The sequence below is a fragment of the Doryrhamphus excisus genome, chromosome 3, assembly GCF_030265055.1.
Source record: "Doryrhamphus excisus isolate RoL2022-K1 chromosome 3, RoL_Dexc_1.0, whole genome shotgun sequence".
NCBI lineage: Eukaryota > Metazoa > Chordata > Actinopteri > Syngnathiformes > Syngnathidae > Doryrhamphus > Doryrhamphus excisus.
In genome coordinates, this window is record NC_080468.1 from 20,887,816 (window position 1) to 20,903,287 (window position 15,472).

A 15,472-nucleotide genomic window follows, 5' to 3' on the forward strand; every position below is an offset into this window, starting at 1 on the left:
TGTTAGATTTAGGGATTAGTTTTGCGGGCGCACATGTTCAGGGAAATCAAAGGAAAATCTGCAATAATATGAAACCTGGCAAGACATATTAGTTCTTTATACCCTCTATGCATCTCCACAGGCCCATAAGAGTGAATCATTACGATGATATAGGAGATGTGATCCAATAGGTGACAAGTGCAGTGCTATCAATACAAAGTAGGCTGTAGTGAGGTTTGTATGCATGGTTGTGCAGCCTCCTATCCATCACAGGGATGGAGCAGAGCTAGCCAATGAGATTAGAGAGAGACGCTGCACAGACAAAAGGACAAAAAGGCCACTTCAATGTGATTAGGCCCACACACATGCATGTACAATTAGCTGAATACATTACTTGGATTGAGAAGCAGCTGTGACATCTCCGATGCTGTAATTCATGTGTTTGTGCTCAACAGGATACGGCATCCCTGTGCTCCCAGAGAGGTGGCATCATGAAGCAGGGCTGGCTTCAGAAAGCCAACATTAACAGCAGCCTGTCCGTGTCCATGAGGGTGAGTCACTCACCACTGTCGCACAAACAACTGGTCACAAATGACACTAAACTACAGAGTCCTACACTGTAATCATCTCCGTTGCAGGTGTTCAAGAGGAGGTACTTCTACCTGTCCCAGCTGCCTGACGGCTCCTACATTCTCAACTCCTACAAGGATGAGAAGCATTGCAAGGAAACCAAAGGCTCCATCTACCTAGATTCATGCATTGACGTTATTCAGGTAGACTGTGCATCTTTTATTAGTAGTGTAATGGTATACAGTATATATTTACAATCAAGTCTTTTTGTACAGGCAATAAGGTATGGTTCAGAGTGTACCGAATTCTCCCACATGGTACAAGTGAGAGACAGGAAATACAAATGCCGATAGTCACGCACCTCCTCAGTAAACGAATACAGTGCAGCCCAGTTTTTGGCAAATTTCCTCTTTGAATCTGCCTCATTGAATGAATCTATTAACGTCCAATCAGGTGTATCAGCAAACAATGGATGTGTGCATTACATTTCTGGCACTGATTAAATCTCGAAGACCCAATGTTGTGTCTCGTGACACCCCAAGTAAACACAAAACGGTTCTTATGACTTGCTAGGACCAAATGGTGATGATGGGGTACCGTTGCACTCCTCATTATGTTTTGTTACAAGTGCTTGAAAGTACTTAGCATGCCCAGTCGAAAATTTTCTGCAAAGGTTTGTTTTTCCAGCTGGATGATTCTCTCTCTCTCTGTTTTTTTTTTTTTTTTTGTACTTTGAGTCTGTTTCTCATCACGCCACACGAGTGTTTGGCTGCTTCCGCTTTCACTGAGCTGCCAGAAAGCTTTCAGTTTGATGAGGCAAGTCACAAGATGAATGGGAGGAGACTCATTTTGCCTAATGGCTCCGCTGTGAAAGTCGGTAGTTTATTTCCACACGTGTATTAAAGACCTCAGTGACTGTAAGCATTTGTTTGTAATATTAGGGATGTCGCGGTACATAACTTGGTTTTAAGGTATCAGTTTGGTTCATAATACAAAGGCAGTGTGTTCCCAAATCTTGAACGACAGAAGAGGATTTTCCAGCTCTGGCTTCTCCTTGGCACTATTGCTAATAAAGTATCTGCTCAATAAATTATTTGAAATGTCCCCCCTTCCTTTCAGAGCCCTAAAATGCGGCGTAACGGCTTTGAGTTGAAGATGCAGGACCGCTACAGCCACTTTCTGGCAGCTGACAGCGAAGCCGAGATGGAGGAGTGGGTGACCACACTCAAACAGGCGCTTCAGAGCAGCACCGAGGAAAGGAGGAACGGCACAGAATCCCTGGATGGCTCCCTGGGTGAGAGGAAGGAAGGGAAACAAATACTGTTCATATAATAGCCTGCTCTTTGAACTGATGCCACATTGATGTTGGTCCTGTTCTATCAGATGATGACACCACCAGCCAAGGTAAAGGCGAGAGCCTCCTGGAAGGTCTAGGGAGGAACCTACAACCTGAGCTCACGAAGGTACTTACTAATTGTGGATATCTTATGAACAAAGATATGATGACCAAGAGGAAGTGGAAAATATGTGATTGAGCGTACCATACCCAGGCTTTTCTTTTCAGTCAGTGGAGACGTAATGTGTTTATAAACAGACAACAAAGTCTTTTGCACGCTGCTGCAGGCCACTCAAGCACAGCTTGAATCACAACCGGGGGGAATAAAATCCCCTTAAAACTTGACCTTTTGATACTTTATGTGTGCAGTATACCAGGGAGACAGACCAGCTCAATAAGATAAATCGGAACGAAGGCAGGCAAAAGCTTTTCTCTCTGGATCCCGAGACACAGGTACAGTAGAGGAGATGCCCCTTCCACTGCTGTTATTTATTCAAGTATTGATTGCAGCGCTCTTTGATCTCCTCTCTCACGCCTGTTCTCCTCAGAGGCTGGACTTCTCGGGTATTGAGCCAGACGTGAAGCCGTTTGAGGAGCGTTTTGGCCGCCGCGTTGTGGTCAGTTGCCACGACCTGACCTTCAGTCTGCAGGGCTGCGTCAATGAGAAGGGCGATGGCGTCCTCACGAATGTATGTCATCACAAGAGCAAAAAGACACACTAGAAATAATATGCTTCATCATTTGCAGCATAAAGCAGACATACATTTGATATTTAGTATGCGGCCCCGAAAAAAGTTTGGATACCTCGGCTCTTCAGGGAAAGAAAGCAATGTGCAGCAAATATAAAGTGAAGAATTTAGCTGCCTTTATAAGTCATGTTGGATAAGAACAGTAAGTAGGCAAATTACCATCACAATCTTTTGTTAGCCAGTTTTAATGCAAAATATCTGACTTATTTTCATTTCAAATACACATGTAAAAACAAAATTGCATCTGGTTCAGCTAAAACAGCAGCTAAAAAGTAGCATGTGCAAGAATTGCGTTGTTTTGTGTGAAAACAGTTAAAAAAATCTATAATAATAAATTAATATGTCTAAAAATTAAGGATTATTTAAATACATTTCAATATGACTGAATTTTGGTCTCAGGTGGAGCCGTTCTTCATCAGCCTGGCGCTTTTTGACATCTCCAAGAACTGTAAGATCTCTGCTGACTTCCACGTTGACCTCAACCCGCCCTGCGTGAGGGAAATGCTGACCGACACTTCGGGTCAGCTCTCGCCTTGCTCAGACTCTGAGGGAGGAGGAGGAGGAGGAGGTGGAAGCGGGGGAGGTGGTGTTGGTGTTGGTGGAGGCAGGGCTTTAATGAGCGGCGATGCCGGGAGGGGGAATGGCCTGCCTGTTCTTCAAAGGGTGTCAGCGACTCTGCTGCACTTTCCTACACAGGTAAAATCTTTGTTGTGATGCCTTACTGCAGACCAATGCTTCAAAGTGCTTTTTTTTCTGTCCAAGGCCATCTTTTCAGTCACCAACCCACATGCTGACATCTTTCTGGTGGCACGTGTGGAGAAGGTGTTGCAGAATGGCATCACCCACTGTGCCGAGCCATACATGAAGACCTCTGACATCAGCAAAGTCTGTGTTTGTCCCTCGTCAAAGAGAACATTTCATAATGCTCCGCACTGACTGACTTCTTCCATTTCTGCTCAGACTGCACAGAAGGTCCTCAAGGCAGCCAAACAGACATGTCAGCGTCTTGGCCAGTACAGGATGCCTTTTGCTTGGGCTGCTAAGTGAGACAGGAACAGATTGTCAAGAGCAACAAAAAGGGATTCTGATGAGCAATGTTGCTTCACTGTGTCTCCATGCAGACAGGTGTTTAAGGACGCTCAAGGAAGCCTCGACATGGATGGGAAGTTTTCCCCCCTCTACCGGCAGGAGAGCAGCAAAATCTCCACTGATGACCTCCTCAAGCAGCTGGCTGACATCAGGAAGTGAGTCACGGACACTGCCCTGCTATTACCGTGCTCCTGCAGATTTATCCCTCAAATTGTGCCTAAAATAAACGTCTGTCTTGAATCAGACCAGAGAAGAGCAAGCTTCAGACCATCCCTGGACAGCTGAATGTCACTATTGAGTGTGTCCCACCCGACTTCTCAAGTATGTAAACATTTCTAAACATCCCCGCGCCATTTTCCCCTTAGACTATTTTACAACATGTCTCACTGTGCCATGCACGGGCTTATCCGAAACAGATAAGAAACTCCATTGAAGTCTGCAAAGGTGGTTACACCTTTGCCCGGAATGCTGCAACACAATCTAAAAATCAGTTGTTTTGTTGGGTTTACCCATGCAGCAGAAGTAGTATGCAGTCTGTGTATTCACGGGAAGTTGTGTACTGCAATTAAAGAGGAGACCATGCACACATGAAATATATTAGTTTGCATTTGCAAACCTACATGTCTTTTTGTTTTTTATGGTTAAATTGGGAGAAATCTTTAGGTCATGCTTCAGAGAAAAGGTTTTCAGCAACATCTGGAAAAGATGATTCTGTAATTTCATGTAAAGTTCATGCTGTTTTGTGCCATGCAACAATTACTGGTGTTCAAAAAGACATGCCCAATTCAAAAAGACAACCTGCATCCACTTTGTCCGTGTCGCCAATGGTGGTGCGGATGTTTTGTAGACATTTTGGTGTTTGGCTTCATATTCACGGTGGTATTTTTGTCATGGAACGCTGTCACACTTGACCAAACAAAGCATACTAACACAGCAAATGAATTCCATGTAACTGAACCAAGCATGACAACTTTGCTACTTCACTCCACAGACACTGTGACCTCTTCTTACATTCCCGTGAAGCCATTTGAGGAAAGCTGCGAGCGTGTGGCCGTGGAAGTGGAGGAGTTTCTCCCCGATGAGGCGAAGTACAACTACCCCTTCACTACATACAAGAACCAGCTCTACATCTACCCTCTGCAACTCAAATACGACAACCAGAAGAGCTTCACTAAGGTGTTTGGGACTCGCAATTGAGCTGTTTGCATGTTTACAAAAATTATTGGTGGTTAAAAGTTGTTGTTTTTCCTCTCTGGTAGGCAAGAAACATTGCAGTTTGTATACAGTTTTTGGATTCAGATGAAGAAGGTGCAACCCCTTTAAAGGTAAGATTCATCAGAATGCAATTATTTTAGACGATTCACACTTTTCCTGTTTGAATCGGTTAAAAGGAACTGTGATTATGGTTTGTTTGGTCAAGTGTGAAAGCAATCATCCCAACCCTGCACTAAACAAGTGGAACGAGGCTACCTGAGGTATGGGTGTCAGTCTGCCTGCAAGTGTGGTTTTAATTTTGTGGTCCAGACTTGACTTAAAACAAGTGTGAATGCAAACTAAAATAAATATGGGTGAACTCCAAATCGTATCTTATCGAGTGCAAAATAAAATGCATGCTGCTGCAAGTTTGTTTTGACATGCGTTTCATGCATGTTCCTCGTTGATGCGAAAAGAAATAGGGGTGGGGAAGGAAAGGGAAGAAGCAAAAGCTGGTTATTATGTCTGCTGCTTTAAGAAGGGAAATGAAGGGTCAGTGTAAGTTCCTCTCCTGTTCTCCCTGGCCACATGTCTCATGTTATTTGTGGTGCGAAACAGCCAGCAAAGCACAATATGTTGCTTTTCTCTTCCAACCAGGATGGAGGATGGAGCTGCCTAAGCACCCCTCGCTTATGAGATTATATTCATTATATGAACAGGGGCGCCATATGGGGTTGAAAAGTTAGGACAGTTCCTAGATAGTGGTGATAAAAGCTGCCCCCATTGTGTTGTTTTTATTCATGTACACACTGGAAGATTCTGTAAAATATATGGCCGCAACTGTACCCACCCACACCCCCCACCCTCATGCTGCTAAAACCCTGCAATCAAGCCTCCCATCTTAGTGCCCCTGTCTCTGCCCTTGGCTCTGCTGTTTTTCCATGACGGTATGACCCAGTCTGTTTTCATCTAAGACATCTTATCTAATCCCCCCCCCCGCCAGTCCGCCACCTCTTTCACATTCTTAAGACGCGGAAAATGAAGCAGGCTGCTCCTCCTGCAGTGTGCACATCTAATCCCAACTTGAGTCCATCACAGTTTCACTCAACTGATCATTATTGTTCTTTCACCGCTGAAGAAGAACACTGGTAATTCATGCAACCAGGGTGACAATGTTTGTATTTCAGCTCATTTACGGCAAACCAGGAGACTCCATCTTCACCAGCAGCGCCTACGCAGCTGTCCTGCACCACAACCAAAGTCCAGAATTCTACGATGAGGTGAGGTGCACCCCACCCCCCATGTTTAAAAACGTTTAATTTACTAAGCCACTGTATAGGAAATGAGTTTGAAGGATCTTTGAGCCACATTTTTTTTAGAACTGCCATGTAGTCACTGAAATAATCCAATTAATCTCTTATAGCGGCACAGTGAAAGAGGTAAAGTCAGGATGGCATGGCTGAGGGGGTCCATATGGGCCCCCCCAAGGAAAACAATTACAATCTTAAGAGATCCCCCCGCCTCCACTGATCCCTCTTTTAAATACACTGACATGCACTCAAGTAATGAGGAAAAACACATAAAAATGTTTACGAACCCATCAGGGAGACGCATTTGACTTGCTCATAAGTTGTTGAGTCATGTTCTGCATCCATGTCATTCTGTTCTATTTTCTAGGGGAATAAAGCTAAATAATGTTATTTCCTGCAACAGGGATAAATGCATATCCTAGCTGGGGCTGTTCTCTTGTGGAAAATATGTAGATTGCATCATGTGTGCACACCGAAAGAGGAAGCGTTGCCATGGTGTTAATTCGCTAACATCAAGCTTCTCCCTGCAGATAAAGATGGATTTGCCGGTCCACTTGCATGAAAAGCACCACATCCTCTTCAGTTTTTACCACATCAGCTGTGAGTCAAACACCAAAGCCAGCAGCAAGAAGAGAGAGGCTGTAGAGTCACTGGGTATTTATTCTATTATAATGATTTAATATTATTTAAAACAGGCAAATAGTGGATGTATGATGTATCAATAGTATGATATCTGTATGATGTTCTGCCTTTTGTGTGGTGCTAGTGGGCTACTCGTGGTTGCCTCTGCTGAAAGATGGCAGGATGCAGTCCACGGAGCTCCAGCTACCTGTAGCTGCAATCCTGCCTCCTGGATACCTCTGTCAGGACACCAGAAAGGTACGTTAAACGATGACAAAGTTTCAGATATAAATAGGTTTGCATATTTGGAAATGAGCCCTGAAAGAATTTTGGAATTGCTCAAAACGTTGGGTTTCAGAGGGCGTTGTAAAACTGAAAGTGTGTGATGTCACACATGGCGGGCGTGTCTCGGCACTCCCACAATCTCTACTTCCCCCAGCCTTCTCCAAGCTCTGCTTCTCTGTTTATGGAAATCTTTCTACAAGGCAAGCTCAGGCAGGAGTTATTGGAGTTGGTGATTCCCTACAAGAGAATAATATTTTCATCTGTCAACGGCATTTCACACGGGACTGTTTTTCTGAACATGAATGGTTATTGTGTGTAGGTTATTGTGTGTAGCTCCTCTATAGGAGTCCACAAATCAATACAATGGGTTGAAAATGAGCTCAACAGGTCTTTAATGTTACAGGATTGTTGTGATGATAAATAACACTTCTGGCCTTCTCGTCACATTTGCACAGTCGCAGCCGGATATCAAGTGGGTGGAAAATGCAAAGCCACTGTTCAAAATGAGAAGCCGCGTTGCATCAACAATATATGCTCAGGTGAAACGATCAGTTCTTCAAAGCATTAGTGAAAGATTCTTCTATTTGCATGGCAACACAAGTGTGGTTTCCTCCACAGGACCTACATCTCCACAAGTTCTTCCTGCATTGTCAACTCATGAGAACCACATCAGAAGACAACCAGGCAGACCTTATAAAATACCTGAAGGTCAGAGGCAGTGGGGATCATGTGCTCAAACAATCCATTAATTTTCTATGTCGCTTATCCTCACTCGGGTCGTGGGCATTAAAAATGACTGTATCACATGATCATCCTTCCATTCTCAGTGCCTGCATGCCATGGAGACGCACGTCATGGTCAATTTCCTGCCCATGGTGCTAATGCAGCTGTTTGAGGTGCTCTCAGCTGCCACCAAAGAAGCCCAGCAGATTGCCGTCAACTCTCTTCGGTCAGTCAGTGGATCATTTCTTTGAATGATGTTTTCATTTAATAGTGATCAATGCTTTCTGTGTCCATGCAGTGTTATCATACATGTAGTCTCGAAATGTCACGAGGAAGGCCTGGAAAACTACCTGCGTTCTTTTGTCAAGGTATCTGGCTTCCCACAAGCGTCTATTTCCCACAAACAATAAACTTCTTATGTATTTTTTTCTTGCTCTCTCTCTCTTCTCAGTATGTGTTTGTGTCCAAAAAACCTGCAACTGGAAACACTGCGTACACCCACGAGGTGCTAGCTACGGCAGTCACAGCCATTCTCAAGCAGACGGCAGATTTCAACACCAGCAACAAGCTGCTCAAGGTTGTAGTACTAATAGTGAACAGCAGGTGGAACACTTGCCAATAAGATGGCTTCAATGCAGCCACTGTGTTCATTCATTTTCTATATCGCTGGACCAGCTGGAACCTACCCCAACTGACTCTTATGCACAAACTTAACATTTTTCATGAGGATAAAATCCCGATTCCATTTAAATTGAACATCTTTGTTTATAGTACTCATGGTTCTTCCTTGAAACAATGGCGAAATCCATGGCCCAGTACCTGCAAGAGGAGAACCGCATGAAGGTTGGTGTTTAGTATTGGCAAATACAATCAGTTGCATTGCAAGTCATTTGTGCTCTTTAATTGCTTGACCTGGCCTCCACCAATCTCATCTCAGATGCCGAGGGCCCAGCGCTTCCCGGACACGTTCTACCAGGCTCTGCAGTCCCTGGTCCTGTCCATCATGCCTCACATCACCGTTCGCCACATGGAGATCCCAGAGGAAGCACGCTGCATCAACCTGAGCTTAGCCAATTTCATCAAGGTGAGCAGGTCAATTGCACATGGAGGTAATCTGCAGCTTTACTTATTCGATGCTCTCCTTCCTTCTCCCTTAGAGGTGCCTGACCTTCATGAACAGGGGGTTTGCTTTTACTCTGGTCAACCACTACATGTGCCACTTCACTCTCAAAGATCCAAAGGTGCACTCGCAAACAAAAAGATTGATTTATCCTTTCAGAATACGCTCATGCTCGACTGTTGGCCACAGGTCCTGACCGAAATGAAGTTTGACTTTCTGATGGTGGTGTGCAACCACGAGCATTTCATCCCCCTGAACCTGCCCATGGCATTTGGGCGCACCAAGCTGCAGAGAGTGCAAGGTGAGCTAGCTGCTGGGTATGCTAACCCTTTCTAAAGACTACCCACAGCACTGCTCCCTTTTTTCGCACCCCCCCCAACACTGATCCTCTCTTAACAGTTCAACTGGCCACTTCATAAGGGACTTGTGTACAATCCATTGCAATAAAATTTGCATTTGATTGCACATGCGGCCCAAATGATGCAGCCAGGCTGTAGTCACAATCGTAATGTTGACATGTAATGTAAATGCTGCATGCATCGTTTCACCCCCAGTTACTTTATTTGTACCCCCCCACCCCTTTTTGCTTGTGGTCAGATTTTATTCCGTATGCGACGGAGCTTTTTGGCCCTGTAGGTAGGTGACGCTCACGGCACCATCCGCCACTCCCGGCGCCTCCTCCTGCCCTCTGCGCTGCACTGCCTTCCATTAACCACATGTCCGGTGCATGGCGCTATTACTCAAGTTAGGAGCCTCGCTTCTGTGGGAATATACTCACAGTCTCAATGAGTAATTGACTCTATTCATGAGTTCAAGCTCTTTCTCCTGCACTTGTCTCTCTGTCTGTTTTGTATGTCACTATCATTAGAGATGGAGATTACCAGTGGGGTACCTTCCCAGGATGCGCTGCCTGTTTTGATATTAACACAACATTATATGGTGGCATTGCACACAGTCGCTTCTCTTTGATTTCTGCTCATTTATTACCTTTTGCGTACTGCACAAATGTAGAAAATTATACATTTCCTGCATGAGGAAATATATAATAAACCCCCTTTGTCCTTATTCTTTTTTTTTCTATGAGGAAACAACCATTTAAGTCAATTTCACAGTAGTAGTTAGTTTTGAAAACTCATGTACTAAGTAAAATTATTTGCATCATGGGAGCAATTTCTTTTCAAATGAATGAAATAAAATTGACTTAAGTCAAATGATTGGATATTGGATTAATATGAGTGACAAAGAAAGCTAAAGTTTCACCTTGTAAACATATTAATTTTGTACTATTGTATTCAAAGATTGACACTTCCTGTTTTTGCCTGACCACAGAGCAGAGTCTGGAGTTCAGCTTGACTGAAGAGTACTGCCGCAACCACTTCCTGGTAGGCATGTTGCTCCGCGAGGTGGCGGCGACCCTGCAGCAGGGGCCCGAGGTCCGGCAGCTTGCTGTGAGCGTGCTCAAGAACCTACTGATCAAACATGCCATGGATGACCGCTACACAGCCTTCAAGGTGGATGACATGGACCCACTGAAATCCTCATTGTATACTTTAATGATGAGTTTGATGATGCATTCACTGCCCTTAAGAAAACAGCAGAGGTTGTCATGCACGCCTGCTAATGCCAAGTTGCGATCTGTTTTTCTAGAACCAGCAGGCCAGGATATGTTTGCTCTACCTCCCTCTCTTTGAGCTGCTTTATCAAAACTTGAAGCAGTTGTCCGCCCAACCATACATCTCCAGCCCCGGACATGTCCTCAATGTGAGTCCCTCGTGACCTTCTTTGAATCCACAACCATATTTATTGTTTATTTGAGCAAAAACCTTTTTGCTTGCAGGGCTCCAGAGATGACCTCATGTCAAACAGTTCTACAGACAACAGGAGAATCAGCACTGCCATAGAGCGAGATCACGGTGAGTCAAGGGACACCGGTGTCTCCGAAACACCAGTTAGCCACTCAATAGATAATTTAGAGGGTGTAGCTGATCATAGTGCTGGAAAAAAATGAGTGATTGATTCATTGCATCCAGGCCCGCCCACCCTTAACGGCCACGTGAGGAGGGAGGACTCCAGAGGTTCTCTGTTTATGGATCCTGGGACGCCAGATAGCATTGAGGTGTGGCCATTTTAATAGACACGACGTTGCTCTGGTGACATCTGCCTTATATTTACTCATGCTTTGAATAAGCTCTTAAACATTGGTTAAAAATTAATCAAAGGAGGCATACACTTTATGAATATATTTTGCATCCTGGCTTCTGTTTTGAGGGCAGATTAATGATCCACCGATACAACTTTGTTGATTTACTTCCCTGCTGATTTTGTAAGTATATCATACAAACATATAATTTAAAAGTGTGTGCATAATATTTAGTTAATTCATAAATATTTTATAAATGGATGCAGTGTAAGAAAACGGTCCATTTCATTCGCACTGGAGTAGCTTGACACTGGAGACACCAGTTTGGCGATGTGAGTGATGAGATCATACCTTTTTTTTTATAATGGATTCAGCAGGGCATGGAATACTTATGCAATACTTCTCAACTGTTTATGGTGACAATGCAAAACAAAACACTACCTTGCTTTATTAATTCACTAAAATGAATGAATGCATTCAAAACTGCAGCATCAAGTTAACGTATCACATTTTTTTGCGACTGCAGAGACGCGGCTCCACTATCAGCAGCAGTCCCGGGGCCCCTGTCGGCCGTCTGGGCCCCTACGAGATCAGGGGCCTCCTCTTTGCCTTCCTGCACGTGGCAAAGTCTATGTCAGAGGGTGGGTGCACGAACCTTCTACTGACAATTACAATTGGAAAATAAACTGATCTTTGTCTACAGATACTTTAATGGCCTACTGGAACAAAGTCAGCCCCCAAGACATCATGAACTTCCTCAGTTTGCTTGAGTGAGAAGCCTTAATGTGACTTAACACATTATACTAAACGGTTTATTATTTGCATAAGCAAACTTCCTTACTGATATTCCCACTCTTTTTCCATTTGCTTCCAGGACCTGTCTGGTTCAATTTCGTTACGTTGGAAAGAGGAACATCACCCGGTGAGATATCACACTTTTCTTAGTCTGAAATTTGAATACTAATTATTATTGTATGTTTCTTAGGAGTCAGGAGATGTGCATGTCCAAGCTGTTTTCGCCTGACAGAAAGTCGCAGACCATGCCGGCAATGCGCTGCAACCGTGCCAGTGGCCTTCATACCAAAATAAACCAGTTTAACACCATGGAGGCCTCACTCACTCTCAACATAGGTGCGGCACACCGTTTGTTTCATTGGACTCATGTATTTAGTATGGGCATGTTGACTCATGTTTGCTTGACTTTTCCATTTTTCATTGATATGTGTGTAACCTCAAAAACCAACACAATAAACTGAACTCTTTGAAGTCACTTAACACATATGTGTGATGCAGGGACGGGGCCATCTGAAGCAGAAATCCATCATCAGGCTGTGCTTGAGGGTAACATCTCCACTGAGGTTTGCCTAAGTGTTCTGGATGTCCTTTCGCTTTTCACCCAGTATTTTAAGGTGAGTGCACACTTATTACCAAGGTTGTTTTTTTAAAGAAATGATGCAGCAGTAAGCAGCTGATTTTGTGTTGTTTACGTACAATAATACTTCCTGTATCTTGTTTAACGTGTGCTGTGTGGAAACTCTAAACCAATATTTTATTCTGTGTCCTTGTCAGACCCAGCTGCTGGACAGTGACGGTCACAACCCACTGATGAGAAAGGTGTTTGACGTGTACCTGACCTTCCTCAAAGTGAGCCAATCCGAATCCGCTCTCAGGCACGTGTTTGCTGCCCTGCGAGCGTTTATGAACAAGGTTGTTTAAAGCACACAGAGGCATCCAAGCAGGGTTGTAGAAATTTATGAAATTGGACTCTAACACACTGATGTAACTCGGCAGTTCCCTTCAGTGCTGTTCAAAGGTCGTGTGACCCTTTGCGAGCTTCTGTGCTGCGAGGTGCTCAAGTGCTGTGTCTCCAAGATGGCGTCCCTGAGAGCCGAGGCCTCTGCGCTGCTCTACCTGCTCATGAGGAACAACTACGAGTACACCAAGAGGAAGACCTTCCTGCGCACGCACCTTCAGGTAGAGCTCAAGCTGGCACAGCCTAGGACAGGGGTGGGCAAACTACGGCCCGGGGGCCACATCCGGCCCGCCAAGTATTTGAATATGGCCCGCCTGTTCTTTCCAAAATATTTCATTTAAACTCAACATACAACCTGGCATCATGGCTTGAGCCAACCTTTTGATGGTTGAAGTAGCTGTTTTATCAATTTCGTAATAATATTAATAATAATACATTCATTTTCTACCGCTTACCCTCACGAGGGTCGCGGGGGTGCTGGAGCCTATCCCAGCTGTCTTGGGGCGAGAGGCGGGGTACACCCTGGACTGGTCGTAATAATAATAATAATGATAATAATAATAATTCATTTTCTACCATTTATCCTCCGAGGGTTGCGGGGGTGCTGAGCCTATCCCAGCTTCTTGGGGCGAGAGGCGGGGTACACCTGGACTGGTCGTAATAATAATAATAATAATAATAAGTTTATAATGCACTTTACATCAAATAAATGATCTCAAAGTGCACGTATAGCAGACTGCATGACACTTTTATGTGTAAAATATGTGTAAAAATATATGTGTACAAATGGACTGTCACGTGTAAAATATATATATATAATATATATATTCGCCCCCCCCCCCCCCCGACTTTTACCTACACTTCCTCAACAGATCATCATTGCTGTGAGCCAGCTGATCTCCGACGTAGCGCTCAACGGTAGCTCACGCTTCCAGGAGTCACTCTCAATCATCAATAACTTTGCAAACAGCGACAAAGCAATGAAGGTAACATGAGCACGCTCTTGTCTTGCTTCATTGTTTGTTCGCAAGCAAGCACATTCAAGAGTTGGCTTTAAATGTAGTCCACAGTGTTTCCCTCGGAAGTAAAGGGTCTAACGAAGCGCATCCGCACGGTGCTGATGGCCACTGCCCAGATGAGGGAGCACGAGAAAGACCCGGAAATGTTGCTGGACCTGCAATACAGCCTGGCCCGGTCCTATGCTAGCACTCCCGAGCTGAGACGGACTTGGTTGGACAGCATGGCGCGCTCACACCTCAAGAATAATGACCTCTCAGAGGTACAAACCTCACCTCAGTATTTCATTATCGGGCAATGTTAGCCAGCTGATTTTCCCATACGGAATATCGGCATACATAATCATAAGTATGGCATACTGTTACACTCCTATTCTTCAGTAATTGTTTGAATATTTGGCTCTATTACCGGTTTGTTTGCTTTCCTGCTCATGTAATTGTCATTGTTTATCATTTCCTCAGGCGGCGATGTGCTATGTTCATGTGGCTGCACTGGTTGCGGAGTACCTGCACAGGAAAAGTAAGATTCCCTGTTTCCACTGACGCCAAAGGCAGCAGATTAAAATTGTTAGAAACACATGCAAAATATAATAAACTTTGCACTGATTGGCTGGGGTGGCAGCTGAGGCTCATAACTACCTCTAGGACAGTGTTTTTCAATCTTATTTGAGCCGCGGCACGTTTTTTAGATTGGAAAAATCTTGTGGCACACCACTAACCAAAAATGCGCCGTGAAAATCAAACAGAATAATCAATAGGGCATGCCCAGTAAAACGTAAACATCAACATCACGTGATACCGGCTTCCCCAAATTTTTCTTTCACTTGTTGGAATAACTCTGTATTGCCAGTTTTTCGTCTGTCCAGTCTTGAAATTTAGTTTGAATCAAAAACGAACTTGGCTTAGTAGATATGGGTCCATGTATACTATTGGCTATTAACATAATATTTGATGATTAATAAATGCTAATTATAAAAAGTGATATTAGGTAATTCCTCACGGCACACCTGACGGTTTCTCAAGGTACACTAGTGTGCCGTGGCACAGTGGTTGAAAAATCACTGCTCTAGGAGACACATTCACAAATTAAAAAATTCCAAAAAATCCCAAACAAATCCCTGATTCTTTGTCTCTGCTCAGAGTTGTTCCCCAGCGGGCTTGCTGCCTTCAAAAAGGTCACGCTGAACATTGACGAGGAGGCCGCCATGAAGGAAGACACAGGGATGCAAGATATTTATTACACCGAGGTTCTTGCTCAAATCATCCAACCATCATTGGATACGCCAAGAAAATAAATAAAATTTTCCCTTTTTCATTTTGTTTATTAGGAAATCCTGGTGGAGCATCTGGAGGTGTGCGTAGAAGCTCTGTGGAAAGCTGAGCGCTATGAGCTCATCACTCATATCGCCAAACTGGTGATCCCGTGTTATGAGAAGCGTCACGATTATGAGGTAGCAGTGCTGGGATGTTATGCTTATGTCATCATATGCTACAGTGGCACCTGCCCGAGTCGATGCTGCTTAAGGAGGTGGTCAACAAGCATTCTTCTCGACCGTGTTCTTATTACTAAGAAGTGCTGATTTTAGA

At 44.2% G+C, this 15,472-nt stretch overlaps 1 protein-coding gene across 3 annotated transcripts in view; it reads left to right on the forward strand.

Annotated features, from left to right (window-relative positions):
• The window catches only part of dock11 (dedicator of cytokinesis 11), a 28,594-nt gene that overhangs the window by 6,751 nt on the left and 6,371 nt on the right, over positions 1-15,472 (forward strand). For 2 of the 3 annotated variants that reach the window (XM_058067136.1, XM_058067134.1), the window contains exons 6-47: positions 435-530; positions 618-752; positions 1,669-1,843; positions 1,933-2,012; positions 2,255-2,338; positions 2,434-2,574; positions 3,034-3,330; positions 3,397-3,519; positions 3,595-3,677; positions 3,756-3,878; positions 3,968-4,044; positions 4,715-4,899; positions 4,983-5,048; positions 6,105-6,197; positions 6,758-6,881; positions 6,994-7,106; positions 7,589-7,672; positions 7,752-7,841; positions 7,961-8,082; positions 8,155-8,224; positions 8,308-8,433; positions 8,628-8,699; positions 8,794-8,940; positions 9,014-9,097; positions 9,166-9,277; positions 9,574-9,612; positions 10,306-10,487; positions 10,624-10,737; positions 10,814-10,889; positions 11,007-11,092; positions 11,643-11,757; positions 11,820-11,886; positions 11,991-12,038; positions 12,102-12,247; positions 12,410-12,525; positions 12,686-12,823; positions 12,908-13,090; positions 13,742-13,855; positions 13,933-14,148; positions 14,348-14,405; positions 15,026-15,132; positions 15,214-15,336. In XM_058067136.1, the coding sequence (XP_057923119.1) occupies positions 435-530; positions 618-752; positions 1,669-1,843; positions 1,933-2,012; positions 2,255-2,338; positions 2,434-2,574; positions 3,034-3,330; positions 3,397-3,519; positions 3,595-3,677; positions 3,756-3,878; positions 3,968-4,044; positions 4,715-4,899; positions 4,983-5,048; positions 6,105-6,197; positions 6,758-6,881; positions 6,994-7,106; positions 7,589-7,672; positions 7,752-7,841; positions 7,961-8,082; positions 8,155-8,224; positions 8,308-8,433; positions 8,628-8,699; positions 8,794-8,940; positions 9,014-9,097; positions 9,166-9,277; positions 9,574-9,612; positions 10,306-10,487; positions 10,624-10,737; positions 10,814-10,889; positions 11,007-11,092; positions 11,643-11,757; positions 11,820-11,886; positions 11,991-12,038; positions 12,102-12,247; positions 12,410-12,525; positions 12,686-12,823; positions 12,908-13,090; positions 13,742-13,855; positions 13,933-14,148; positions 14,348-14,405; positions 15,026-15,132; positions 15,214-15,336 (4,830 nt within the window). The remainder of the gene's footprint in view (positions 1-434; positions 531-617; positions 753-1,668; positions 1,844-1,932; positions 2,013-2,254; positions 2,339-2,433; positions 2,575-3,033; positions 3,331-3,396; positions 3,520-3,594; positions 3,678-3,755; positions 3,879-3,967; positions 4,045-4,714; positions 4,900-4,982; positions 5,049-6,104; positions 6,198-6,757; positions 6,882-6,993; positions 7,107-7,588; positions 7,673-7,751; positions 7,842-7,960; positions 8,083-8,154; positions 8,225-8,307; positions 8,434-8,627; positions 8,700-8,793; positions 8,941-9,013; positions 9,098-9,165; positions 9,278-9,573; positions 9,613-10,305; positions 10,488-10,623; positions 10,738-10,813; positions 10,890-11,006; positions 11,093-11,642; positions 11,758-11,819; positions 11,887-11,990; positions 12,039-12,101; positions 12,248-12,409; positions 12,526-12,685; positions 12,824-12,907; positions 13,091-13,741; positions 13,856-13,932; positions 14,149-14,347; positions 14,406-15,025; positions 15,133-15,213; positions 15,337-15,472) is intronic. The other variant, XM_058067135.1, reaches the window with a different exon arrangement.